The sequence below is a fragment of the Lithobates pipiens genome, unplaced genomic scaffold (genome assembly GCF_037356315.1).
Source record: "Lithobates pipiens isolate NorthernLeopardFrog02 unplaced genomic scaffold, aLitPip1_a1.2 Scaffold_3, whole genome shotgun sequence".
In the NCBI taxonomy this organism is placed as follows: Eukaryota; Metazoa; Chordata; class Amphibia; order Anura; family Ranidae; genus Lithobates; species Lithobates pipiens.
Genome location: NW_027507790.1, coordinates 52,871,241 through 52,898,303, shown reverse-complemented (window position 1 = coordinate 52,898,303; position 27,063 = coordinate 52,871,241). Strand labels below are relative to the sequence as shown.

The 27,063-nt window shown below is 41.5% G+C and overlaps 1 protein-coding gene across 7 annotated transcripts in view; it reads left to right on the top strand.

Moving 5' to 3' along the window:
• Positions 1-27,063, top strand: part of ARVCF (ARVCF delta catenin family member) — a 1,038,475-nt gene that overhangs the window by 916,817 nt on the left and 94,595 nt on the right. For all 7 annotated transcript variants that reach the window (XM_077461693.1, XM_077461692.1, XM_077461694.1 and 4 more), the window contains 2 exons: positions 2,405-2,904; positions 12,353-12,536. In XM_077461693.1, the coding sequence (XP_077317819.1) occupies positions 2,405-2,904; positions 12,353-12,536 (684 nt within the window). The remainder of the gene's footprint in view (positions 1-2,404; positions 2,905-12,352; positions 12,537-27,063) is intronic.

Genomic DNA, 27,063 nt, shown 5'->3' with positions numbered 1-27,063 from the left:
GAGTTAATGTTTGGCATGTGTTCATAACCTCTAAAATGTGTATTTCTAAAATATGCTGCACTAAGGTGTCCTTTTGTGAAATTGAGATCCTGAGGATCACCGCTCCATCTTGGATCATTAGCGGTTTATGAAACAAACAGATGATGCTCAGTGAGGAACATGTTCTCTGCTGATCCTTACAGCACACAGAGAATCTCATTGACGGAAACGGACAGTTTATGAAGGTGCGATCTCGGGACCTCGCTGGTGATCTCTGAGAATTCTCCCTCCCAGATTCTTCAGCTCAGAGGTGGAAGAGTAATTTTTTGCCAGAGAACTGAGGAGCAAGATTTCTTCCTCAGAGCCCCCAAGACTGAAAACCGCCCCCCTGCCTTTCACAACCATTACCCCTGCCCTCCGAACCCGGTAGAGCAGATTAGAGATGCAATAAATCTATATAGCTAAACCAAGGTTGGACACTTCCATTGTGGATCACCTCAGTTCTCCCACTTGATTTTCCACCAGACTTTTATCAAAAAAAGTAGGCGATCCCATCTCGATGTTTGCAGTATTTCCTTATTGCAAAGATCAAGATTGCATTATATATATATATATATATATATATATATATATATATATATATATATATATATATATTTATATTTATTAGTGTGTGGGCTTGAACTTTATTTTTCTGTTTAATATTATGCAGTGTAGTGTACTGAGAGCCGTGTACTCTGTAGTTTACCACTGCTTGATAAATGGATACCTACATGCAAATAAGGCACTAGATTGAAAGCACTAGATAAGGTTGATTTATTTGCATTTAACGTGGCATATTTGATAAATAAGCATTTTGAGTGATTTTTTTATTTTTCACTTCAGATGCCAGCTGCCTAGGGTTAATTGAAGGTTGTAGCATGAGGCTTTACATGTATTGGCTGTCACCTTGAACCATATTGGTCTTGTACCATCCTTGTTACTCAAAGGCGATATTTATCAAGTGACAACCCATGTGTGTATTGGTATTTGGCATCCGGATGACCAGAATATTTTGTGTTTTATGTTAGTCTTATATGCACTGAAATTGCTTGGTATGGGTCTGAGTGATCCTGTGACGCTGGAAGCTGCAGAAAACTACAATATGGGATTAATGCAAGTCTATGTACATTGCTTTAGCCTTAGAGCAGTCTTAGGTTTCCAGTTATTAGATTGGTGTCTGCTACATTTTCTTGTTTTCCAAGCAGTGGCTGCTGGTGGTATATTTTTTTGGGTGGGGTGGGGGGCAGCAAACGATGGACCCATATAGCCGCCTGATAGGCAGCCAATAGGATCGCTTCTCCTTTTGGCCAGTCGGGTGACGGGTCTCACTGTCTGATTGGCCAGGAGGTGAATCAGGAAGACGATGGCGAATATTCACTATTGTCACACAACTGGTTGGGCTCAGGGCGCAGTGCTCTGTGCCCCAAGCCCACCCCTTTTTAAGCCTATTGGAGCCTCTGCCTCTAATTGCGTGGTTCAAAAAAAAAATGGCTAGGGGGAGCGGTGGCCTGCATTATGGGCCACCACTGTTTCCAAGTGTGCCAATAGCGTAGGAGGCAACCGTTTATTTCTATGTGACATGTTCAGTATAGGTCAGTGTTGACATTCAAGGTAGCCTAAGCTCTAGGGGAAGGGATCGCCTCTGCTTTAAATTAGAAGCCACAGGTGCTGGAAATACATATAGGAATGAAGATGAGCAAGGATTCTGGGCAGCCGCACTCCAAAAATTTGCCTTTATTTGCAATCCTGATTAAGCACTGTTTAATAGTGCGAAACGCATCCGCTTTTCTGTCCGTTCTGCTGTGACATGTTTTTGTGATGACTTTTTCTATGAATAAAGGTGAATTTTTGGAGTGCGGCTGTCCAGAATCCTTGTTCATCTTTGTGGCCCAAGCTATAACCAGATATCCGTCTATCAGATCAGAAAAATTCCTCTCTTGATTGCTTTCATGTGCTTTCCACGTTTGGTCTTGGCCCTATTGAATAAGTACACTTTTGTTTGTATCAAGGTAAGTAAAAGACCCCCTGGCTTTCCATATGAGCCTAGCTGAGTATTTTTCTACATATAGAATGTAGGAGAAACTGGGTAATGAGGACGTAACGTCCTACAGCATGTGTTCCTGCCAGAGGTCTAATTTGATGCTGTTCATTAAGTGCATTTAAATTAACAGGCAAATTTTATCTTAAACAGTCTGTTTTTACATAATGTATGGCAGGCTTTATAAGAATCACTTTTCTTTCCCACATTTTCCTTAGCATCTGTAGCTGCTCTTTGAATTAAACAGGTAAATGTTTCCTTGTTAATAGTAACTGGTAAGAGTTCCTTTCTTCACAAAACCTGCAAAGAATTGTATAAAAATCTTTACATGTTCTCTGCACATAGAGCCTATGATGATCCTCTGGAGTCAGAACTGATTGAAGAGAGAATCCCATATCTCCACAGTGGCTATGCCGCACCACTGGCTCAACCAGAGAGAGGAAGCCTGGCCAGCATAGACCGCCTGGGAAAGCGTTCACCTTCCATTGACAGCATTCGTAAAGATCCCCGATGGAGAGATCCTGACTTGCCTGAAGTCATTGCTATGCTCAATCATCCCATTGACCCTGTCAAGTCCAACGCAGCTGCCTATCTACAACACTTATGTTATGAGAATGACAAAATTAAAAAGGAAGTGAGACAACTCAAAGGCATTCCCATCCTTGTGGGATTATTAGACCACCCTAAGCCTGAAGTCCATCGTAAAGCCTGTGGAGCCCTCCGCAACATCTCTTTTGGAAAAGATAATGAGAACAAAGTTTCCATAAAGAATTGTGATGGTATTCCTGCATTGATTAGGCTTCTGAGGAAGACAAATGACATGGAAGTCCGGGAGCTCATAACAGGTGAGGTTCTTTAATGGTGACGTGTATATTTCTATGGTGCGTATGTATTTTATATTTTAGATTAGTTATTCTCATATTTTTGTTTTTAATATTAATTTTTTTAATAATTTCAAATGTTATAGGTGGAGGCTGTTGGGTCAACCCAACCCTTGGCTTTTAATATGTCTAGCATGCTGTGACAGCAAGATTTTTCTGCAATAATTCTTGACTACTGTCCACTTGGGAGCTGTGTTCTTCATTTTATAAAATACATCACTGAACAAGGAAATCCCCCCCATGTATTGTCCTCAGCAGGTTTGCACAGCCAGGGACTTAAGCGCAGGAATCAAATGAATCACTGAAATGTGCCAAACCCTGAAATATCTGTCTTGGGTTGACTGACTCTTTAAATGTGATAGCTTTGAGGTGATGTCAGTAAGTTGAGCACGTCTAGGCACGTCATTCGTTTTTTTTTTTTTGAAAAACATTTTCTGCAAAAAATGCTGCTGCTCATGAACACGCTGGCAGCGGTTTTTGTTTTCTGATTCTGAACACCCCTAAACGGCTGTAAACACCTATGTATGCATGGACACAAAAAAAACGCATCTAGCGGTGGCGTTTAACTGTCCAGTGTGCATGAGACTTTAACCACTTTCAGACCGGACATTTTTGCTGGCTTAAGACCAGACCACTTTTTGCGATTCGGCACTGCGTTGTTTTAACTGACAATTGCGCGGTCGTGCGACGTGGCTCCCAAACAAAATTCACATCCTTTTTTTTTCCCACAAATAGAGCTTTCTTTTGGTGGTATTTGATTAACCCTGCGGTTTTTATTTTTTGCGCTATAAACAAAAAAGAGCGACAATTTTGAAAAAAACACATTATTTTTTACTTTTTGCTATAATAATTATCCCCCAAAAATATATAAAAAACGTATTTTTTTCGTCAGTTTAGGCAGATTCGTATTCTTCTACATATTTTTGGTAAAATTGCAATAAGCGATTGTTTTTCGCAAAATTTATAGCGTTTACCAAATAGGGGATAGTTTTATGGCATTTTTATTAATAATTTTAGTAATGGCAGCGATTTTTATTGTGACTGCGACATTATGGTGGATACATCGGACATTTTTGACACTTTTTCGGGACCATTGTTATTTATACAGCAATCAGTGCTATACAAATGCACTGATTCCTGTGTAAATGACACTGGCAGTGAAAGGGTTAACCAGGGGGTGGCAGTGTAGGGGTTAAGTGTGTCCTAGGGCCGTGTTGCTAACTGTGGGGGGCGGGGCTGTGTGTTAGTGAACACTGATCTCTGCTCCAATCACAGGGAGCAGAGATCAGTGTCACTTGTTGCTAGGTAGATCAGGGAGATGCTGTTTACTTCGGCATCTCCCCATTCAGCCTCCCCGTGAGACGATCGTGGGTATCCCCATGGCGATCTAGTCCGCGGGACCCGTGACCGGACTTGTGGGGGTCCTGACCGGCACGCACGCGATGGCACCGCGGCATTCTTAAAGGGACGTACCTGTACACCCATATGCCTGTCCATGCCATTCTGCCGACATACATCGTCGTGCACCATTCGTGGTTAAGGTGTTTGGGCTTTTTTTTTTTTTTGGGAGATTCAATCTCTGTCCTGGAGACCACTTTAATACTGTGCTATAGCTGATGTACGGCTACACGTGGTTCTTAAGTTTTCGGAGGGCATCCCTATACATTTATTTATTTATTTCAGTTACTTATATCCTCACGGCATGCGTTCCCCCCGTGCCGTGCTTCCCTTGGACACAGCAGATCAGATTGAGGTAAAAGACCAATCACAGCAGTCCTTTACCATGTAATCAGCTGTGTCCAGTCGCAGGTGGTCACACGTAAGCTAGCGCTGCACAATTAATCGTTAAAGAATCGTGATCTCGATTCAATCCCCCTGACTATTTCTATTGCATAGTTTGTCGATTCTTTCATATAATTAGTGGAGAGACTTATCTGCTCACTCAGCTGTCAAAAGAAAACATCCTGGCACTCTGACAAGTGAAACATTGTAACTAACTCTTCCTTCTTAGATCAAAGGGATAAACTTCTGTGTGAAAAAATAAATCCAGGCAGTCTGCCAAGTTTTTAAACAACCTGTAAATGCAGGAAGTTTAACCACTTAAAGTATAAATCTTTTCCTGACAGTTTAAGTTAAAATCAATATTTTTTGCTAGAAAATTACTTGGAACCCCCAAACATTATATATATATATATATATATATATATATATATATATATATATATATATATATATATATATATATATATATATATATATATATATATATATATATATATATAATTTTAGCAGAGACCCTAAGGAATAAACTGTGAATTGCTGCAATATTTTATGTCACTCTGTATTTGCCCAGCGGTCTTTCAAACGCAGTTTTTTGGGAAAAAATACACTTTGATGAATTTAAAAAAAGGTAAAGTTAGCCCAATTTTTTTTGTTTTAATGTGAAAGATGTTACGCTGCGAGAATCGTGAGAAAATCGTGATCTATATTCTAAGCAAAAAAAAATCATAATTCTCATTTTAGCCAGAATCGTGCAGCTCTAACGTAAGTAGACTCGCCAGTTATTGGCTCTCCTTTTCTCACACAAAGACAGCGTGTAAGAAAAGGAGAGGCGATCTATCAGGCCACAATGAGTACAACATTTACAATGATAATCAGGTCCCTGATTATCTGTGCAGCCTCAGCATCAGTGAATTTATTTATTATATAGTATATATTTTATATATACTATATTTATATTTAGAATTTTCTAAGAAAATTTGCTTGGGTACAGTGTTGCATGACCGCGCAATTGTCATTCAAAGTGTGATGGCGCTGAAAATTGGCTGGGCAGGAAGGGTGTCAAAGTGGCCAGTTTTGAGGTGGTTAAACACAGGACAGATAATGACGTCGGTTTGTTCATACTTTGGGGAGGAATGCTACAGTGTAGATGAGCCCTTTGATTAGTTTGAGTTGGCATTGTTTTGGATAACATGGTAACTAATCTTAAAACCAGCTGAACTTTCAGTTTTAATCTGCTAAATATATTCCTAGTGGATCAAAACAAAAGGTGTGCAGAATTTTACAGTTTGCTTTGGGAAGCAGCCACATCCTGTATAGAAAAGCCTGTCCCTGCCCTCCAGGAAAATCCCTTGATCTCTCTGTAGCGCTTAGGCAGCGCATAGATGAGTCCGCCAATGGGTTGAATGGAAAAAAAAATTTGCCTGCTTCCCCCATCCACACATTTGAGGTGGATGAGGGACTCCTCCTTACTGTGTCATTGTATTCTGACCAACATTGCAGGCTATAGCCTACATCGCTGATCAATTTAGAAAATCGCAAAGGGAAAACCACAATGCCCAAACATGCATCAAAGTTCAGCTGGTCCCTGCTGAATTGGCATTATTTTAATCCATGTATGGGCTTACTCAAATGGGCCCAGAGGGCGCTACACTGACAAAAGTATATTTTAATTTAAATGGCTCAACATGTTGTGGTGCCATAGACAGCTCATAGATGAGCCCTTTATTTTTTTTTTCAAGAAGCAGACTGAACATAAAATAGAAATTACCCAATTCTTCCAACCACACACTTGATCCGATCCTGAGCCTGATAAAAAAATTTTTTTTTTAAAAGTGAACTTATCCTTTAATCCTTTAGACCCACTTTAAGTTTACTACTTTAAGTGAAAACTTTTTTTTTTTTTCTCTGTGGTCTTCCCTCTCATACTTGAAATGTCTGAGGCCTGGCCGATTGTATCATTCCTTGGCTCCCTTTTACTAGGCTGCAGTGTTTGAATGGCAGTCCCATAGCACATTCAGAAATCTGGCAAGAGTTTGACACCCCTGGCTTACTTTTTCTTTAAGCTGATGTGAAAATGCCAGTCTATAATTTCTAAGGGAGGGCCCAAGAGTCTGGGTGAAAATGGCAAGGAGCCCTCCCAGGCACTTTAAAAAAAAACAAACATGACTTTTCCTCTTAAGAGCTGCCATCCAGTGCAGCACTCCTCAGTATGCTGCTATTGTCGTGACGTCCTTGTCTAGCTTAACAGCTTGGCAGAAAGCTAACTTGAAGGCTGGAACACGTTGTGTGTCCTTGCTAACACTTCAATTAGCACTTTACATTTCATAATTTATAAATTTATATATGCTCAGTTTTTTTTTTTTTAGTTTTTTTTTGGATAGAATGGTCAAAAGATAGAACCCCCTGTCAGTTTTACTGCTATCCAGGGCTTTGGTTCGAGAGATTTCCCTTCGCTTTCTATTTTGGGGACAAACTTTTCCCAGGCAGGAAGTGAGGAAGCTGACAGAGGATCCAGCATTACCTTTTTTATTTTATTTTTTTTCAATCGGGAATAAAGTTGAATTAACTTTTAACAAGCAAACACAACATACACAGCCAAAATACATGATAATAAAGGATTTTTAAAGAGTTTGTGCCATATACAGTATATCGCAATCCGAAAACAGTGGGTACTTATAAAACATGTGCAAAAAGAACATTACAATACCATTCAGCCTAATGCCAGAAATATGGGAATATTCCTGCCCTTGGTAAGAAATGTAGGAGAATAAATCTTACAGAGAGCATTCCCTTTTTTAATAAGAAAAATAAATCAAACTACCTAGAGTGCTCTACAGCGCACTGATAGTTCATTGAGAACTACGGTACAAGCTGTTGGCTGCAAAGGCTGTCTATACTAGTTCTCCCATTGATGGAACTCTGTAAATGAATGATGCTGGCAGGTGGGTGGAGCCCTGCTGTTTTTTTAAATTATGACAACGGGTGGGTGAAGGGGATCCCCGGCCCTCTGTCACAATGATTGAACATGGAGGGGGATGTGGGGGGCTTCTGCAACAGTAATATGTTACACTCTGATACGAGTGTAAAGTTGACTATGTTACAAAAAAGGTGAATTTGTCCTTTTAACTGCAAAGCACAGTTACAAAAAAAACAAGACTTTCCAAAAGGCAGTCTCTGCTGGTGACCAAACCCTTCCAACACACACACTCTGTGGAACAACACCATTCTTCGTTTAACATCTAGGAATTCTAAACTCCTTTTGGTTTGCATCGAGAAAGTCAGTCACTTGATGGGTGTGATCAGCCAGACAATCCAGTTCCTGGTGTTCTCTCCAGTTGCAGCCATTAAGCTAATGCGATTCCCTGCTTTGTGCAGAGTTCAGTTTGACAGCCTGGTTCTTTCAGAAACCATCTGTTGGGTTTTGTACACATTTTGATAGCCCTGCCCTGTAACAATGGTCCCCTTACAGATCAGCAGCACCTATGCTCCAGCTAGTGGCGGTCTGCAGTCGTGGCAGATGGCTGTGGCTCACTGCAGTTTTTTGCTAAATGTGCTAAGTAGTATTCCATGTACTTCCACCTTCAGCATGCTCTCAAACCCCCCCCCCCCCCCTCTGTCCCTACCAGGGATTTGGTAGTTCCTAAAGCGGGGAACTATGGGTCAGCGTTGGTTGCAGAATTCCCCCTAGAGGGTTACTACTGTGGGTGCTGATGGGGCTTTTCTTTGTGTTTTGGGCATGCTGCTCTTTTTTATTTTACTGGTTATGGATGGGAATCTGTGACCAAAAGCTACAGGCCTGTCTTGTGTAGGGAAGGCTGATAAATGCCACATCTTATGGATCTGCCATTCACTTGGGATTGACTGTTCATATGAGGCAGAATGAGATCATCGCACCTCACCATAGAAAACAGTACCTTCTTGCCTTAGAAGACCCAGAATTGAAAGTGGAATTTTTGGCCTTCCTGAGCTATTTCAGCCAATAAGCATTGTTTTTCTTTGCAAGTAAATGTCTACCTACTGTGTTTTTTGCAGGTGGTTATCTGTCCACCATCTACTGCAATGTTTCTCAACTCCAGTCCTCAAGTACCCCTAAGAGGTCATGTTTTCATGCTTTCCATTATTTTGCACAGGTGAGTTGATCATTTTCACTGCCTTTGTGATTACCACCGCCGTTTCCCTCATCCTGAGGGAAATCCTAAAAACATGACCTGTTGGTGGTACTTGAGGACTGGAGTTGGTCTACTGCATGCAAGTCTTGGGTCTCGTGATAGTTATGTTCAAAGTAATCTTTTTATGCACAACAGTATGCCAGATAGTTGCAGCACATGATTCTGTCACAGGGAAACAAGTCCCCTCTGTCTCTAAATATGGAAACTGGGATATCAAGTTTAGTCATCTGACAAAGTCAGCTTAAGTCTGTTGAATTTGATGTGCTTTTATCTAGAAAGTCATATTTCCCTTAGCAAAAGAAAATACTAATGGGTGCCAGTCTTCAAGGCTGAAGAGGAGTACTGAAGCTTGGCTTCACTTGGGGTTTTTGTAGCCTCAGGGGAGACCCCAGTTTCCATCAGTGTGCTGAAACTTTTGAGCAATCAGACTCTGCTTTGCTCCTGGAGGAACACCTTGTGTAAGTGCAGTCAGAAAATTTCACCAGGGTGGCATATATATAAGCCATCAATGTAATGCAAGAGTGTGCTCTGCTGGGATTGTGTCTTATCGGTAAGCTGGGCAGTGAGTTGCGTCTAAATACAAACTTTGGACAGGTTTGTAGCAAGGGTTGAGACCTCTGTGGCAGACACGACAGCTGCTTTGGTAGCTCCATGGAGATTATACATGTGTCCCTACCAGGTAAACTTTTGCAAAGGCTTATAGGCCAGATAACAGTCAAGAATTGCTAATTAATTCTGTCTCTTATGCTGTTAGAGCTCTTTCCCCTCCTGTCCCGAGGAAAAACTTCCGGACAGGAATATCTCCAATGCAGTCACCTACAGCAGTAAAACCTTTTGGGATTACTAATCCTTCCCCTTTTTTAAAAATTGCTATAGATACCACTTTTAAACTTTTCTAATTCATGCATGGCACGCCTCACCCACCTTTACATTCATCTCTATTTACCGTAAGGCACACATGACTTGTGCCTATGTCAATGCCAAAAAATACACATGGGTACCACATGGTGTTATATGGTAAACATATACATGGTCTGTCACATCTGGGTAGTTCCAGAAGCAGAAGTGAAGCTGGACACCAAGTTGCCAAGAAAAGTCAGACACTTTTCATATCATGTTACTTTAGACCAGTTTTCTCATTCTTTGTAGGCTGGGTGGTGGATAATGTAAACCTGTGGCTGATTTTCACACCCAAGACCAAGCTCCCTCTTGATCAAACATTCGTCTTTAGGCCTTCTGAATTGTAGTCCTATGGTTGGACATCAGCAGACACGTCCCTTTTTACTTGTGTCCGCCACCATGTATGGTGGTGGACACAAGTAAAAGGGATGTGTCTGCTGATGTCAGTGCTCGGGCCTTGGTAAGTAACAAGAAGGACTGGCAGTGATGACGCCATCTGACACCACAGCTTGCCCAGATTAGACTCCTGCAGTGGGGAAATGGGGAGGAAGTTTATAAACGTGGGTATGCCTAAGTATACTTTCCTTGAATGGGTAAAATGGCAGGGTCTCTTACATTTTTTTTTTATTTTTTTTTTAACCTGATCATACCAATAGTAATGGCAAGAAAAATAAAGGATTGACAAAACCTTCAGTGAGTCCTTTTCAGCCCACCAGCTATAGCTTATATTCATTTCGGACATCCTTTTTATCATGGCAGCCCAATATGATTTGTAAAAAAAAAATCTCACAAACCTGGTAGAATAAGCCCCTATAAAGTGTCTCCCTGGTAGTCTCTTAATTTGTATTTTGTCTTTCGTACATATATATAACCAAATCCTGGTATAATTTTATACATTTTGTGCTGGGCTGACGCATCCTGCATAGTGACCACTTTTATTTTATGTAATGATAATTTCCTGCTAGCCACTTAATTTTATTGGTTAGGGAAGTCTTGGTTTTCTGTCACTACAGATGAGTGTGCTGTACACACTGTTCGTTTTAATGCACATATGATTTCTGCACAACAGCTGTTACAGAATTATATTAGTTGTGTTTATCACAATTTGAAAGTAGTGAACAATTTTTAGTGGCATAACTTCCTGTCTTTATGTATGCTGAAGGATGGTCATCCCTAATCAATTCTCGTGATCAATGGCAAATTAAGCAAATGCAGTATTGATTAACTGGTATCATATGATATGCAGCAAATGTGCTCTTCCTAATATCCCTTTTCACTTTGCTTCAGTAGAATAATCATTACTGCTAGGGATATCTGAGATGCAGACAATGTAACAACTTCCTGGCTACATTCATCAGTGTTGCTACTGCAAGGGCAGCTGACATGTCTGAGGAGCTCCCATCTAGACTGTCTAGCAGCTTGCTTGGTCTGCTTTTTTGTGGGGCTTCCTGTTTTCCTGGCCATATACGATATCTTCAATCAATGGTCTTAACCATTGAACACCAAAGGCCTGGGTATTCTCCCTCCTGCTATTTATTGTGTTTACCCCTTGCTTTGCTACAATAAACACCAACTTATCCACCTGTATCTACTAGTTAATCATGAAATTGAAAATTCATATACATCCATACCCTTTGATGGGACTACCTGGCTCCTCAACAGCTGTCCTGCGTTTAGTCTATCTGTAGCTACAAGTTTTTATGTTTTCCACTAGATATCACCATAAATGCTCCTGAAGAAGCCCATGGCGTGCAACATGTAGAGTACAATCGCGTACACATGGCTTTACTGTATTCTAACTGAACTCTGGGATCTATCATTCTTGAGGAATGTTCTTATCTTCCTTTTGATTCCCTGTAATTGTTATCAAGGTTATATACAGTTGCAATAACTTTTCTCTTGATTGGAATATCAATGCAGATTTTAATATGTTTTATTTGTATTTACATATTATAAATATTTATATTTTTCTATATATTCTGTTTTTGTTGTGCCTAAAAAGTCCAAGCTTTCACTACTCAAACTCTTCTTAAATCAATCGCAACGTGGCACTTTTTAGTATGTGGAGTATCCACAGTACCACTCTGTGATGATACAATATTTGTCAACTAATGTAGCAACCTAAGCTAATTGTGCCCTGCAATCTTAAAAAAAATATATATTTTTTTAAATATATCTAGTTTTATCTTTTTGCTTTTTGTTTTCTATGTGCCTCTTCTTTTTTTTTTTTTTTTTTTTTTAATATAGCATATTCTATACATGGTATAGTGTCCTCTTGCAATTTTGCAACTCTCTCTATATAGGTTTGCTATAACAAGATAAATCCAATGAATGTAGCATTTGTTCATTGTTTCTGAAAGTATACAGTAGTTGCGGCCATTTGTCTCAATCAAGGTTTAGCACAGATTCAAACAATTGCATTGCAACAGGCCAATTAATTCTGGCCATCTGATTACCCAGTGTGTTGCTGGAATATCTTTAGGCCTGCCTCACTGCATTTAGGCATAGTTAATTGACTTGTACATCTGCCACTTAGAACTCTGTTTTTTTTTTTTCTAAAGGTACTCTGTGGAACCTGTCCTCGTATGAACCCTTGAAGATGGTTATCATCAACCATGGCCTTCAAACATTAACTAATGAGGTGATCATTCCTCACTCTGGCTGGGAGAATGAACCCAATGAAGACTCAAAGCCCCGTGATGCAGAATGGACCACAGTCTTTAAAAACACATCCGGCTGCCTAAGGTACTGTTCTTGTTATTTGTGCTACATTCTGTAATAACAATCTTTTAAAATTATCGTCTCCAACCCTAAAGGTGTTTAGTGTTCCAATTCAGTATAATTGTTAATTATGAGTTACCGTATATACTCGAGTATAGGCCGACCCGAATATAAGCCGAGGCCCCCAATTTACCCCCAAAAAACTGGAAAAAATTATTGACTCGTGTATAAGCCGAGGGTGAGACATGCCTGTCCATCCCTGTGTGTCCGTCCATCCCTGTGGGTCCATCCATCCCTGTGTGTGTGTCCATGCCATCCGTGTGTGTGTGTGTGTGTGTCCATGCATCCGTGTGTGTGTGTGTGTGTGTGTGTGTGTCCGTGCAGCCTACCTGTGTCCAGCCTGCCTGTGTCCGTCCAGCCTGCGTCCCGTCCAGCCTGCGTCCCGTCCAGCCTGCGTCCCGTCCAGCCTGCGTCCCGTCCAGCCTGCGTCCCGGCCCGGCCCGGCCCGGCCCGGCCCGTCCCGGCCCGGCCCGTCCCGTCCCGAGCCTCCGTCCTTCAGCTCTTCGTCGGCGGCCATTCTAGGATTCAAAAGCCGCGCCTCCGTCGGTGATAGGCGGAACACTCAATTTCCCACTGACTGCTGTTCCGCCTATCGGATGTCCGTGATAGGCGGAACACTCAATTTCCCAGCAGCCTGTGTTCCGCCTATCACGGGCATCGTCTCATCCTCGTCCGTAGTACGAGGATGAGACGATGCCCGTGATAGGCGGAACACAGGCTGCTGGAAAATTCAGTGTTCCGCCTATCACAGGCGAAGGCGGAGCCGGAGGCGCGGCTTTTGAATTCTAGAATGGCCGCTGTCTGTCTGCTCGACACGCTGATCGAGCGGGCAGACAGCGATGACTCGAGTATAAGCCGAGGGGGGCACTTTCAGCCTCAAAAAAGAGGCTGAAAATCTCGGCTTATACTCGAGTATATACGGTATTACTGACCATTCTAGTAATGAGATTAACTTCTGGATAATGCATCTCCTATTTTTACTTCTGTTCCTTGAAAGTTTGTTATAAACATAGAATTGTTTAGCCAGATGTAAATTTTTGTTGTAAAGGTTTCTTGACAATATGGAGGTTCGACATGTTGAATCTACTGTCAATCTCTGTCCATCTGCATTCGTGCCATATCAGTCATTTACCCTTGAGGACCAGGATCCTCTTCCTTTTAATGCTTTTAAACCCTCTTATAATGTGCTGTGTGCTGATCTTATGATATTACTTTAGGAACATTAACAGTGCATTAAGAAAGCGCTTTTGGCCATACTACTTTTGGGTCATAGTGATGCCTTTTGCTCTCCTGTGACCCAGAGTCCGCTTTTAGTGGGCTATTGCCCATTGTCGGCTGACATGACAGACCCACATGGAATGATCCCGAGTATATTATTGGGATTCGTCCAACTGCATGATTGACAGTTGGCTCTGGCTCTCAGCATGCCAGAAGCAATCTGCTTTCGCCCCTCTACAGCCCGGCACACCAGTGTGTGTCTGCAGAGCATAGCTGAGAGCCAAACTTCTCCTTTTAACAATACTACTGCCACAGTAGGCTCCCATGAAAGTCTAGAATGGCTGACATACAGATCCATGTAAGATTATACACACGTTTAAAGGCTCACTTAACCATTCATTTTAAAAATAACATACTATTTCACTTTCAAAAAGCTTTAATATTTTTACAGTCTTATGTAAGTGATGCAACCAAACCAATAAGCTGATTCAGGCCAAGTTTAGACGTGGTCTGGGTTGGGTGGATTGGTTGGGCAGAAATGCGCTGTTGAGCCATGCTTTTGCTGACCACCATCTTCCCCCTACACCCACGTTTGTCTGCAAACTTTGGGCTAAAACAGGGGCTGAAGAAGTGTTGTATCACTTACTTTACGCTTGTCAGTAGCCTTTTGAAGTGTGATCCAAAGTCTGGCTTCAGATGAAAGGGAGAGCACGTCTAGATCTACCATAACTTGTACAGCATAATGTAATTAATGAGGGGGATATTTCCTGTAGAAATAATAGTTGGAAACTTCATATTAAAGTGGTATTAAGCACAAAACCAAACATTTATTATATTGCAGTTTACCAATTCTTAGATGTGGTGGCTACATTTGTTTTCCTTTTTAGGCGTATCAGTTGTAACCAGGCAGCTGGTGAGAATTATCCCCAATAATTTTGCTGTAAAAAGTTGTCTTCGGTTGCTTCTTCTTCCAAAGTGGAGGTACTCTAATACAGGAGGTGTATTACTTGCCAGATCACCGGGGGGGAAAAAGCCCAAAAAAAAAAAAAAATGCAGCCACCACATCTAATGATTGGTAAGCTGCAATATATTACCTTTTTGGTTTTGTGTTTAAGACCACTATACATTTTCCATCTGTGGCTGCAGTCACATCTAAATATTCTAAGTTTACTTGCACATGATTGTTTTTTTTTTTTTTTTTGTTTTGTTTGGTGTCTCCTGGTTTGTGTGGAACACATTGAGAGTGGAAGTCATGATAAATGATCTTGTTAAGACTGTCAAGATCTTTTAAGGGTTCTTTTTTGTCTAACATTGGAGTAAAGGCATGCCGGTTGGGAATCTTTAGACTTAATTAACCAAGCTTTTTTTCTTGTTGTTAGGCTGTTATTATACTGGCCTTTATGTAGCTATTGTCACAAGGGTTTGTAAACATGTAGATGTTCCATAACCTGCTTAAATAAATCCTACTCCTGCTTTGCCCGTAACTCTGCATTTTTCTTAGATGCCCTCCCCACCTAGCAGCACCTTTATTTTTGCTCCTTTGGCTCTCAATTCATAAACTGGGTTTGTTGAAAGGAAGTCTTGTGTAAGGTATTGATTGCTGTAGCCAGAGCTTGCCATGTGAAACAGCTGGGCCAATCACCAATTCCTGTGCCGTCACAGGAGTGGAAGAGGAACAATGTTCCTCCATACCTGAAAGTACTAGGTATTTCATCTTTATGGTGGCAGAATGGAGTGGAGTAAGTTTCTGCTGGCGAGAAGAAGCATTGTAATGTGCCAGTTTTCCCTGCATGGGCAAAGCACATGATTGCCTTTAAAGTGGACCATTCATGAAAATGGGAGGTCTAAAGTGGATTACAACCACATACCTCCCAACTTTCTATAAAGAGCAAAAGGGACCTCTTTTAGTACACACTATGTAGGCAAAATTCACATCTCTGCCATGGCCCCAGTTTTATTTTTTGACCACTTGTTCCTTTGTTGACTTTTCAAAATAATGAATGCAGTAATATAGATGTTGCATAAAAAGTTTAGTGCAGCATAAAACTTATGGTAGTAAAATAGTACATTGTGTATAGAGATGTTGACATCTGATATAAAAAAGGGACAACTGAGGCTGTATGAAGGACAGAGGGATTTAGTCTTAAAGGAGAGAGAGTCCTTCCAAATAAAGGACAGTTGGGAGCTATACCACTTGTATTAGAACAAAAGGGAAAAAAAGGTACGTAAATGTTCTCTGAATGATGCCGTTATTTGCTTGGTCGGTGTTTTATATACCTTTCTTTATACAGGTGGTGTGGGGCTGTTCATTCATTTTCATGTAACTTCCCCTTTAGAAAGCTCTAAGTAGTGACGTTTTTACCACTGCTGCTGTCAACGTTAATATAATAGTTGTTATGAGAAAATTAAAGTAGAGATTGATTTATAAAGATTACATCACCTGTTATCTCTTCTTAAAATAACACAAGCTTTCAGGCTGGTGATAACTCTGAGTTTCAGTAGATGTCTTTTGAAAAAAAACAGAAAAAGGGGCCCATATGAGCTGGTGTTAAAAAAAAGTGCGATTAAAATTTAATATGTAAAAAAATTATTCTTTCAACTATTAAATGGCAATTTCATGCAGAAAAATTACTACAAGCCTGCGGGATATTTATTTCTGTGAATTGAACAATTTTTATATAATTATGCTGATTAAAATGGAGTGTTATAAAAACACATATATCGTAGTGAATTGAGTCTTTGGTCGCGTTTGGTACAATGGGAATGCATTTACTGGTTGTGAATTCTGAAAGACCACTGTTTTTTGGTGAACATTTTGAAACCAAAGAATGCATGTATACTGTATGTATGTAAAATCAAGGACATTTCTTTACCATCTTATTACCCAGGGCCGCTTTTATTTCAAGTGTGATATTTGTGACCAAGCCACCTTAAAGAATGTGTTTGCTTTTTGTGTGTTAAACACAACTGAAACCTGCACCCAGTTTGTATGCTATCAATTACATGGCATTTTCTTTCTGCAATGCTGTTATATCAGTGTTACATGATGTATGGTGTTATAGCTTTGCTTCAGGCACTCCTCGGTAATAAGCCTGTACATTAGTAAGGTTTGTATTTGCCTCATTCTCACATCTGTGATGGCAGAGAACATTTCTGCATTAGTGTCAGAATTCGATTTTTGGTTCCTTTTGCTGGTTTATCTTTCCATAGCACTTGCTGCCAGCTTCATTTCGTAGAGGAGAGATCATTGAATGGCTCTTTCAGAGCAGCATTTACCTCAGAGTTCCAATTTCCAGCCGGCAATGAGCACACAATGCTTGGCTTTACAGCTAAGTAAATGATAGATGGCACGGTTTTCCGGCTAATGACCTGGTGTTCTTTATGCATACATTAACATGGAATAGTAATGAACTGCAGCATTTTATGTCTAACACATGCTCTGATATTAGCATTGTGAAAGTGACAGCGCAAATTAAGAAGTTGAGGCCTTGTGAGTAACGGAGTATATTAGCTTGGTTCTACTGGCAATTTGGCTGAAAAATTGTATCAGCTGGCCTTGTAGTGCATATGCTGCAACCTGTGGATGCCATAGTCGCACATCAAGGCAGCAGAAAGTTTCCTTTAGCAGTTTGTGTTATCCGTCATAGCCAACAGATTCCACTATGCCATGGTTGCAGTATAAGATGATGTTCAAGCAAGTCAAATGATCTTTTTCTGATTTTGACATGGTAAAAAATGGAGCCAGTTTTGGGAACAAGATATAAGGTTATTTAATATTGGTATCGTTGGTGACCAACTTGGTATTTGTTTTGTAGACGTTGGCACATACTTAAAATACAACCTATAACAAAAGTAAACCAATGATGATAAAAAACGCATAATAAAACTCATAGGAGATGCCCAAATTATCTTCAACCTGTTTGTGAACAATTGCTCATTGGGTACCTTTTTGTGCACCTTAAACCCTGAAATCTGAACACATTTTCTAACTTGTTGAAAAATTTCAGTGTGATGGGGCTGATCTTTTCTACTCCTTATTGAAAATGGGTTAGACGTAAATGACTACAGTGTCTTTTGCTAAACACGTAGACTTATATGTAATATATATAAAACAAATGCTTGGTGTGCAATCCAGCGTGACCCACTGCAAGAATACACTGCATAAAAATGCAACACAGTCACACAATTTCCAGCCGTGGCCAAAAGTTTTGAGAAATGGCACAAATATTAATTTTATCAAAGTCTGCTGCTTCAGTGTTTAGATCTTTTTGTCAGATGGTACTATGGTATTCTGAAGTATAATTACAAGCATTTTATTGGTCAATATTTTTAGTGTTGACCCTTCTTTTTCAAGACCTCTGCATTGCACCCTGGCATGTCATTCAGCTTCTGGGCCACACCCTGACTGGTGGCAGCCTATTCTTGCATAATCAATGCTTGGAGTTTGTCAGAATTTGTGGAGTTTTTGTTGTTCACTCGCCTCTTGAGGATTGACCACAAGTTCTCAATGGTATTAAGTAGAGGTCGACCGATATATCGGCCGGCCAATATATCGGCCGATATTTGCCGTTTTTTAAATAATCGGCATCGGCCGATTGTGCTGATAAAAAGCCGATTCTACAGCGGGACTTTGAAATGACTTCTGTAAGAAGTCAGTGTGAGTTGCCTGAGTCGTCATAGCAACACTTTCCTCCTCTCTGGGCAGACTGCCAAGAAAAGAACTAAATGATACAATGTTTACACTTATGAATGAATGAAGTCATCTCTGTGTAGAAGTTCTCAGTTTAACCATTTAAAGACTAAATCTTTTCTGACACTTGTTGCTTACAAGTAAAAATCCTGTATTTTCTGCCAGAAAATCACTTAGACCCCCCAAAAATTATATATATTTTTTTAGCAGAGATCCTAGGGAATAAAATAGCGGTTGTTGCAATATTTTATGTCACACGGCATTTGCACAGAGGTCTTTCAAATGCATTTTTTTGGGAAAAAAATACACCATTTAAAAAATAAAAATAAAATAAAAACAGTAAAGTTAGCCCATTTTTTTTTTTTTTTTTTTTTGTCCAAAAGTTTTGACTACTCGTTTTTATTTAATATATAGGTTTTTGTTTTTTTTTTAATCTAGATCATACATACAAGTAAACTGATTGGAGGTTTGTTTTGTTTAATAAATGTTTAATGGGGAGTCCGCCGGGACTCCGTGTTTTTTTTTTTTTTTTTTTTTTTTTTTTTTTTTTTTTTTTAAAAGCCAGCAGCTACAAATACTGCAGCTGCTGACTTTTAAAATAGTGACACTTAGCTGTCCAGCGTGCCCGCGATGTCGGCACCCGAAGCCGATCTCTAGATCGACACTCGAGTGCTGCCGCCGCCATCTTGGGTATGGGAATCAGGAAATGGAGCCTTTCGGCTTCATTTCCCGGTTCCCTACTGCGCATGCGTGAGCCGCGCTGCGCAATGAGGACGGTCCCCGCTGCCTCTGGGATCTGTGTGTTTCCCAGCAGGCAGCGGGGCACTTGCAGAAGGGGGCGGGCACTTGCGGAAAGGGGCGTAATGTACGCCCCTTTCCGCAGAGAGCTAGCCCGGAAGTGGGTGCAGTTACCTGGATTATCCAGGTAACTGCACCCCCCTCCCCCCTGAAAGGTGCCAATTGTGGCGCCGGAGGGGGGGAGGAATCCGATGAGCGGAAGGTCCATTTTAGGGTGGACCTCCGCTTTAAGTGTAAGAAATTTTCTGTTTCACTTATGAAGGCTGCTTTCACACTGGAGCGGGCAGACGTTGATGGTAAAACGCAAGTTTTAGCGGCTCTTTACCATCATTTTAGCGGTGCTATTTGGCTGCTAGTGGGGCACATATAACCCAGCTAGCGGCCAAGGAAGAGGTTAAATGCGCCCATGAAGCACCGCTGCCAAATCGCATTGCATGCGCTTCGGCAGTGGTGCCCATTCATATCAATGGGCAGGAGTGGTGGAGGAGCGGTGTACACCACTCCAAACGTGCTGCTTGCAGGACTTTTTTTTTTTTTTAAGATCCTGCCAGCGCATCGCCTCAGTGTGAAAGCACTCTGTCTTTCACACAGACTGCAGGGAAGCCATTTTGCAGGCACTTTACAGGCGCTATTTTTAGCCCAAAAGCGCCTTAAACGCCCCAGTGGGAAAGGTGTGTTAGATCAAGGGGGATTAAAAATAAATAAATAAAATAAAATCGGCCTAACATATCGGCCCAAAAAAATCGGCATCATATATCGGCTATCGGCCGCCATGATTTCTAAATATCGGCATCGGCCAGAGAAAAACCCATATCGGTCGACCTCTAGTATTAAGGTCTAGGACGTTTCCTGGCCATGGACCCAAAATTCCAATGTTTTTTGTTCCCCCAAGCTACTTTAATTACTTTTGCCTTATGGCACCATGCTGGAAAAGGCATTGTTCATCACCAAACTGTTCTTGGATGGTTGGCAGAAGTTGCTCTCAGGAGGGGTTTTTGTACCATTCTTTATTCATGGCTGTGTTAGGCAAAATTTGTGAGTGAGCCCACTCCCTTGGCTGAGAAGCAAACCCACACAGGAATGGTCTTGGGGTGCTTTACTGTTGGCATGACACAGGACTGATGGTTGTGATCACCTTTTCTGCTCTGGACAAGGTTTATTCTGGATGCCTCAAACAAGCGAAAGGGAGTTTCATCAGAGAAAATGACTTTACCCCACTCCTCAGCAGTCCAATCATTGTACCTTTTGCAAAATATCAGTCTGTCCCTGGTGTTTTTCCTGGAGAGAAGTGGCTTCTTTGCTTCTTGACACAGGCCATCTTCAAAGTCTTCTCACGTACAGATACTCGCACCTGCCTGCTGCCATTCCTGAGAAAGCTCTGCACTGGTGGTACCCCGATCCCACAGCTGAATCCACTGTAGGAGACAGTCCTGGTGCTTGCTTGTGTTTCATGGGCGCCCTGTAGCCTTCTTCACAATTGCGGTGGAATTTTTTTTTTTTAATGGGGTTAAGTTCATTTTCATGGCAAAGAGGGACTTTGCAATTGCAATTCATCTGATCACTCTTCATAACATTCTGGAGTATATGCAAATTTCCATCATAAAAACTGAGGCAGCAGACTTTGTCAACATGTAATATTTGTGTCATTCTCAAAACTTTTACCCACAGCTGTACATTCACAAACTGACATGATGCCTGACGTATAGCTAGGGGTAAAGGCCCAGAGCCCCCCATCATTCGTGTCACCACTTTACCCCTTTCTAAAACATGACTCCTAAGTTACCACTGAAATATCCAGTGGCGTAATGTCCAACCTGACACACCCTGCCCATTGGTAAGGTCACAAGACACACATACTAGCAGATACCAGCATGTTCAATGACCAGATGACTCCATGCCCTTTGTTCTCTGGGAGTCCTCTAGCTGTCTATGGCCACCACATCCATTTGGTCTCTCTAATCTGGCTGATACAAAGGCAGCATTATCAGCTTGGTTATATTACACCAGCCATGACTTTTTGATTGGCTATACCTTTTTATATACAGTTATTATTCAAGCACTTATGAAAGCCCTTTTAGCTTGAAATCTGACAGTTTAAAGTAAAACAGCCCTCCTCAAATGTTAGATAAATATTCTAGTAAGCAAGGCTCTGCCACAAATAGTTGTTGCTGCATGTTTTTGCAGAAATACAATTGATATCTGATATGATGACTGTTTTAGCCTAGAACAGCTTTGCACTTTAATCAGTGATGCAGTGAGTGCTACAAGCAATGAACAGCATGTACCGAGGCAGCCATTAGTAAAATTACACCTGATCCCAGAAGAGGTGCCGCTCTGTTTTTAAGCACGTTGAGACTCTCTTGGACCACAGGCACTCCTATCGTTTGGAGAAGCGCACATTGCAAATTACCTTATTAGAATAGCATAAAGTAATTTCAGGATGGACACTATTACCATTTCCGCACTTTGGCACAAATTAAGTGTAACGCAAGGTTTAAATGTTGAAAAAAAAATCCTGGCTTTATAGGAACAACCAGAAGAAAACTTGATGATCATTTTGTATTGTAGAAATACCTTTTTGTGGTGCTGTATGACTAGTTGCAGACCATTTGACCTGTAGCTTTTGGCATTAGGTTATCTGCATAGTTGATTTTAAAGTATACCTAAAGGCAAAACTATTTTTCTTTTAAATTTGGATCATTTTGAGGGGTTGGAACCACTGTCAGGTCTCTTAGGCTGACCATACGTGGTTTGAATCTTAGCTGGTTCAGCAGAAACTGGCGAAGATTCGAACCATTAATGGTCAGGCTGAATGTACCAAGTTGACCGCTCAACTTTGGTACAACCAGCCTGCCAGATTCACTTGGGATTACACGAGGGATTCCCGAATTGTCTCTGTTGATGGGGGAATTGAGCAAAATCTGTGCATGGCCGGCCTTAGCCTACGTGTACACTGCCCACCCATAAACCTAACTCTCCTGGCAACATAGAAACACTAAAAGTGGCAAAGAAAGTGGTACCGTCATGTGGTTATAAAAGCAGTACTGGTTCCGCTTTTTTACCACGTGTGTTTTTGAGAACTTTCCTCTAGTGACTTTTATTCTTCTGCTTTCAATATAGGTATGTTTAACTGCCACTAAACACTGCTGCTCCTAAAATCTTATAAAAGCCTGTGTGCACATGGACACAGACTTTTATGGAGTTGAGGGACTTTGGCAAGAAAACAGCAAAAGCTCCTAAACCTTGCGTTTTAGGAGCAGCAGTGTACATGAGGTCTTAATGTTCTTGATCACCAATGCCCCCTGGAATAGAAGTGAAGGTAAAATGGGGGGCTTAGTTTTGGATATATATCATTTAATGTTTAATAAAAATCTATTTTGCCACAATTAAGCAATCTCATTTTTTTCCTCACATGAACCTAGAGGTTTGTTTAGGTGATCCCTCGCCGAGTCCAACTGTCAAATCTTGCATGGTGCATTGTAATGGTTGCAATGTAAGTATGCACATCTTATACCTGAAGAACCACTGGGGAAGCTGACTCAGGCATCCTCTGGTGGAGATCATGATGTCATCACCTCTCCTCTCCAAGTACTAGAGTGATTATCCGCTTCCCCAGATGTCACTCAAGTATAAGATATGCTTAAAGTCAGAAGATTTTTTTTATCTTAACCACATGCCAACCAGTCGCCGTCATACGGCGGCAGGTCGGCACATTCCCGGAAATCGCCGTAGGTGTATGGCAGCTCCTTTTAAGGAGCTGTAGCGGGCACACACTCGCTGTATAACGGGGGACCCGATGCTCGTGGCCAGCAATCGAGATGTCCACCAGCCACCCGCGATCATGGAAACGAGAGCCAGAATGGGGATCTGTCAATGTAAAAAGGACAGATCCCTGTCCTGATAGGGGAGTTGGAGCGAGATCAGCTGATTCTAGTGATCAGGCTCAGTGATCTCTCTCCTTCTCCAGTCAGTTTGCCCCCATACAGTTAGACTCCCAGGGAACACATACAACCCTTTTGATCGCCCCCTTCTGTTAAACCCTTCCCTGCCAGTGACATTTATACAGTAATCCGTGGCTATTTTTTTTTAGCTCTGATTGCTGTAGAAATGTTAATGGTCCCAAAAAAGTGTCAAATGTCCGCTCTGTCCACTGCAATGTCCTGCTAAAAATTGCTCATTGCCGCCATTACTAGTAAAAATACTAAAAATGCCATAAATCTAGCCCCCATTTTGTAGATGCTATAATTTTTGCGCAAACAATCAATATACGCTTATTGCAAATTGTAACCTTTTTTTTTTTTTCTATTTATTTATTTTTAACCAAAAATAAGTAGAATTCATATTGGCCTACACTGATGAAGAATTTTGTTTACACGTGTGTGTGTGTGTGTGTGTGTGTGTGTGTGTGTGTGTGGGGGGGGGGGGGGGGGGCGGTTGTTATAGTAAAAAAATTGTGTATTTTTTTTTTCAAAATTGTCGGTTTTTTTTTTTTTTGTTAGCGCAAAAAATAAAAACCGTAGAGGTGATCAAAAACCGCCAAAGGAAAGCTCTATTTATGGGAAAAAAAATACATCAGTTTTGTTTGGGTACAGCGTTGCATAACTGTGCAATTGTCAATTAAAGCAACGCAGTGCCGTGTAGTAAAAAAATGGCCTGGTCATTAAGGGGGTAAATCCTTCCAGTCCTTAAGAGGTTTATGTATTAAGATAAAATAAAAAAAAAAAACCTGTAAAAATAAAAAAGATATAAGATGACATAAAAAAAGAAGACCCTCAGCCCCCTAATAATTACCAGAGCCCCCTCTCTATCCAGTGATGTCTACGAGTGTCTTGGCCAGCTTTTTTTCCTGATTGGTTGAGACACAGCAGTGACACCATTGGCTCCTGCTGCTGTCAGTCAAATTCAGTAAGCCAATCTAGAGAGAGGGGTCAGGGCCGACCTACAGCTCTGTGTCTGAATGGACACACTGAGCTGCAGTTTGGCGTGGTTGCCCCCATAGCAAGCTGCTTGCTGTGGGGGCACTCAACAGGAAGGAGGGACCAGGAGCTCTAGCCAGGGACCTGAGAAGAGGAGGATCCGGGCTGCCCTGTGCAAAACCACTGCACAGAGCAGGTAAGTATAACCGTTATTTTAATAGGGGAAAAAAACAACTTTACAACCCCTTTTTAAATTGATCCAAACTAACTGTGCAATTAAAATCATACATGCAGTTTATCTTTAAGTTTTACAAAATATCACATCTTCATGTTTTAATAAAAAATGTATTGATTGTTGTTAATGTGTTCACAGATTCAGTGCAGACGGCATTACTTGCTAGTCTGTTGGTGATTCGGGAAGAGTGCTATTATTACTTTTATTACGACAGTCCTTACAACTACTATCCATATAGTAGGGTGCAGAAGATAATGAATCCAATACTGCCTAGGATAGGGTGGGATTGCTTACCACCTTTGTCAGTGTTTTATATCTTCATCACTTTTTGCTGTCCTAGGAATGCAGAGAAAAGTTTCCTCAGTGGTTGTACAATATTTACAAAGTAAATATGCTAAAACTACAAACCTTAATCTTAACCCACCGAGCCCAAACGTAGTTGCTTGAGTTCCACTTTATGTTCTATATTTACATCAGGCTGTGACACAGCAGAAGCCAGCAATGTCTGCCTGATCCTGGAGTGGTTGTCTGGATGAATTTGGGTGGTACCAGAGCAGGGTTTTAGAGGAAAGCTCTGCTAAGAGAAATACAATAGGCTTCCATGGTTATTCTTTACCTTCAGGACAATATAAGTCACTGAGCCATAACAATAACCCAGCCAGGGAAGTTGGAACCTTTGATCTATGTTCATGTTCTTAGTTGGTGACTCAGAAACCATTAGAGTCATTGGATCAGCCAGAGTGCCAGACAGCTTGCATTTTTAGCAGTGCTTGGCAACGTATTTCTTTCAGCGCAGGGTTTCATAAATCGTTATCTGCCATCTTCAGGGCAGTCTTTTTACCTGTGTTAGAAAATCCTGGTTAATGTGTGTTTTTGATGATCTGAATGCTGTAGTTTCACTGTGCAGCCTCATAATAAAGCCATGTCTAGACATTCTGCATTGTATTACTTTTTCCAGGCAGTTCTGAAACTGCTCACTCCTATAAAATGCTGTGTGTGGGCACTTTCTATATTGTTTGTAATCCTTATGGAATTGAATATTTGGCATATATTACTTGCTATAGCTCAGCAATGCCCAAGGCTTTTAAGTTGGTACATTTAGTAGTGTAGAAGTTTTATACCCAGGAGTTCAGCCTAACTCTTCTAGGGCCTGAAGTGAATTGTGAGCTTGGAGTCCATGACTTCCTGACATCACCTTGCTATTTTAAAGTGAACGTATGAGTTTTGGTCATTTTTATTTCAGTTTTGTAAATATGTATACATTTTGGAAAGATCTGTTAGGATGTTTGCTATAAAGTCAATATAAAATGTTACACAAGTTGTGTCCTTGACAGTCTCTTTAAAGCGGAGGTCCACCCTAAAGTGGACCTCCGCTCATCGGAACCCCCCCCCCCCCTCCGGCGCCACAATTGGCACCTTTCAGGGGGGTGCAGATACCTGTACAGGTATTCTGCACCCACTTCCGGGATAGCTCTCTGCGGAAAGGGGCGTAGATTACGCCCCTTTCTGCAAGTGCCCGCCCCTTTCCGCAAGTGCCCCGCTGCCTGCTGGGAAACACACAGATCCCAGAGGCAGCGGGGACCGTCCTTATTGCGCAGCGCGATTCGTGCATGCGCAGTAGGGAACCGGGAAATGAAGCCGAAAGGCTCCATTTCCTGATTCCCATACCAAAGATGGCGGCGGCAGCACACGACAGACGATCTAGAGATCGGCTTCGGGTGCCGACATCGCGGGTGCGCTGGACAGGTAAGTGTCACGATTTTAAAAGTCAGCAGCTGCAGTATTTGTAGCTGCTGGCTTTTGAAAAAAAAAAAAAAAACGCGGAGTCCCGGTGGACTCCCAGGAGTCCACATAAAAAATAAAAAAAAATATTAAAAGTCAACAGCTACAAATACTGCCGCTGCTGACTTTTAATAAATGGACACTTACCTTAGCTGGAGTCCAGCGATGCTGAAGCCGAGCAATCGCTCGGCTCTCAGCTGCTGCTGGCGCCATTCTCGGTGAGGGAATCTGCAACTGAAGCCACAACGCTGCACAACGGTTCCCTACTGTGCATGTGCGAGTCGCACTTCGCATCATTAAGTGGTCCCCGCTATTCACTGGGATCTGTGTGTTTCCCAGGAGACAGCGAGGGGAGGTGCGGGAAGGGGCGTGACTCCCACGGGAGTCTATACCCGGAAGTGTGCGCAGATACTTATACAGGTATCTGCACCCCCCCCCCCCCTCGAAAGGTGCCAATTGTTGCATCGGAAGGGGAGAGGAATCAGATGAGCAGAAGTTCCACTTTTGGGTGGAACTCCGCTTTAACAAATCTAGTTATATAGTTTGTAAGGTTGAATAGCCACCAGTTCAACCTGTGCATGTTTCACTACCAATTTCAACATCTCTGTACATTGGGGTTGATTTACTAAAGGCAAGTATAACGTGCAGTTGCTCTAGCGCTTAGTAAATGAGGTAAAGCATTGCTTTGCAAAGAATACCCAATTGCATGCAAGGAAAATAAACAGCATTTTTGCTTGCACATGATTGGAGGATAGAAAATGAGGGGTAGCTTTGCTGATTTCTAAGATCTAGAGCAAGTGCACTTGCAGTGCACAGTATATTTGCCTTAAGTAAATTAACCCAATAGTGTGA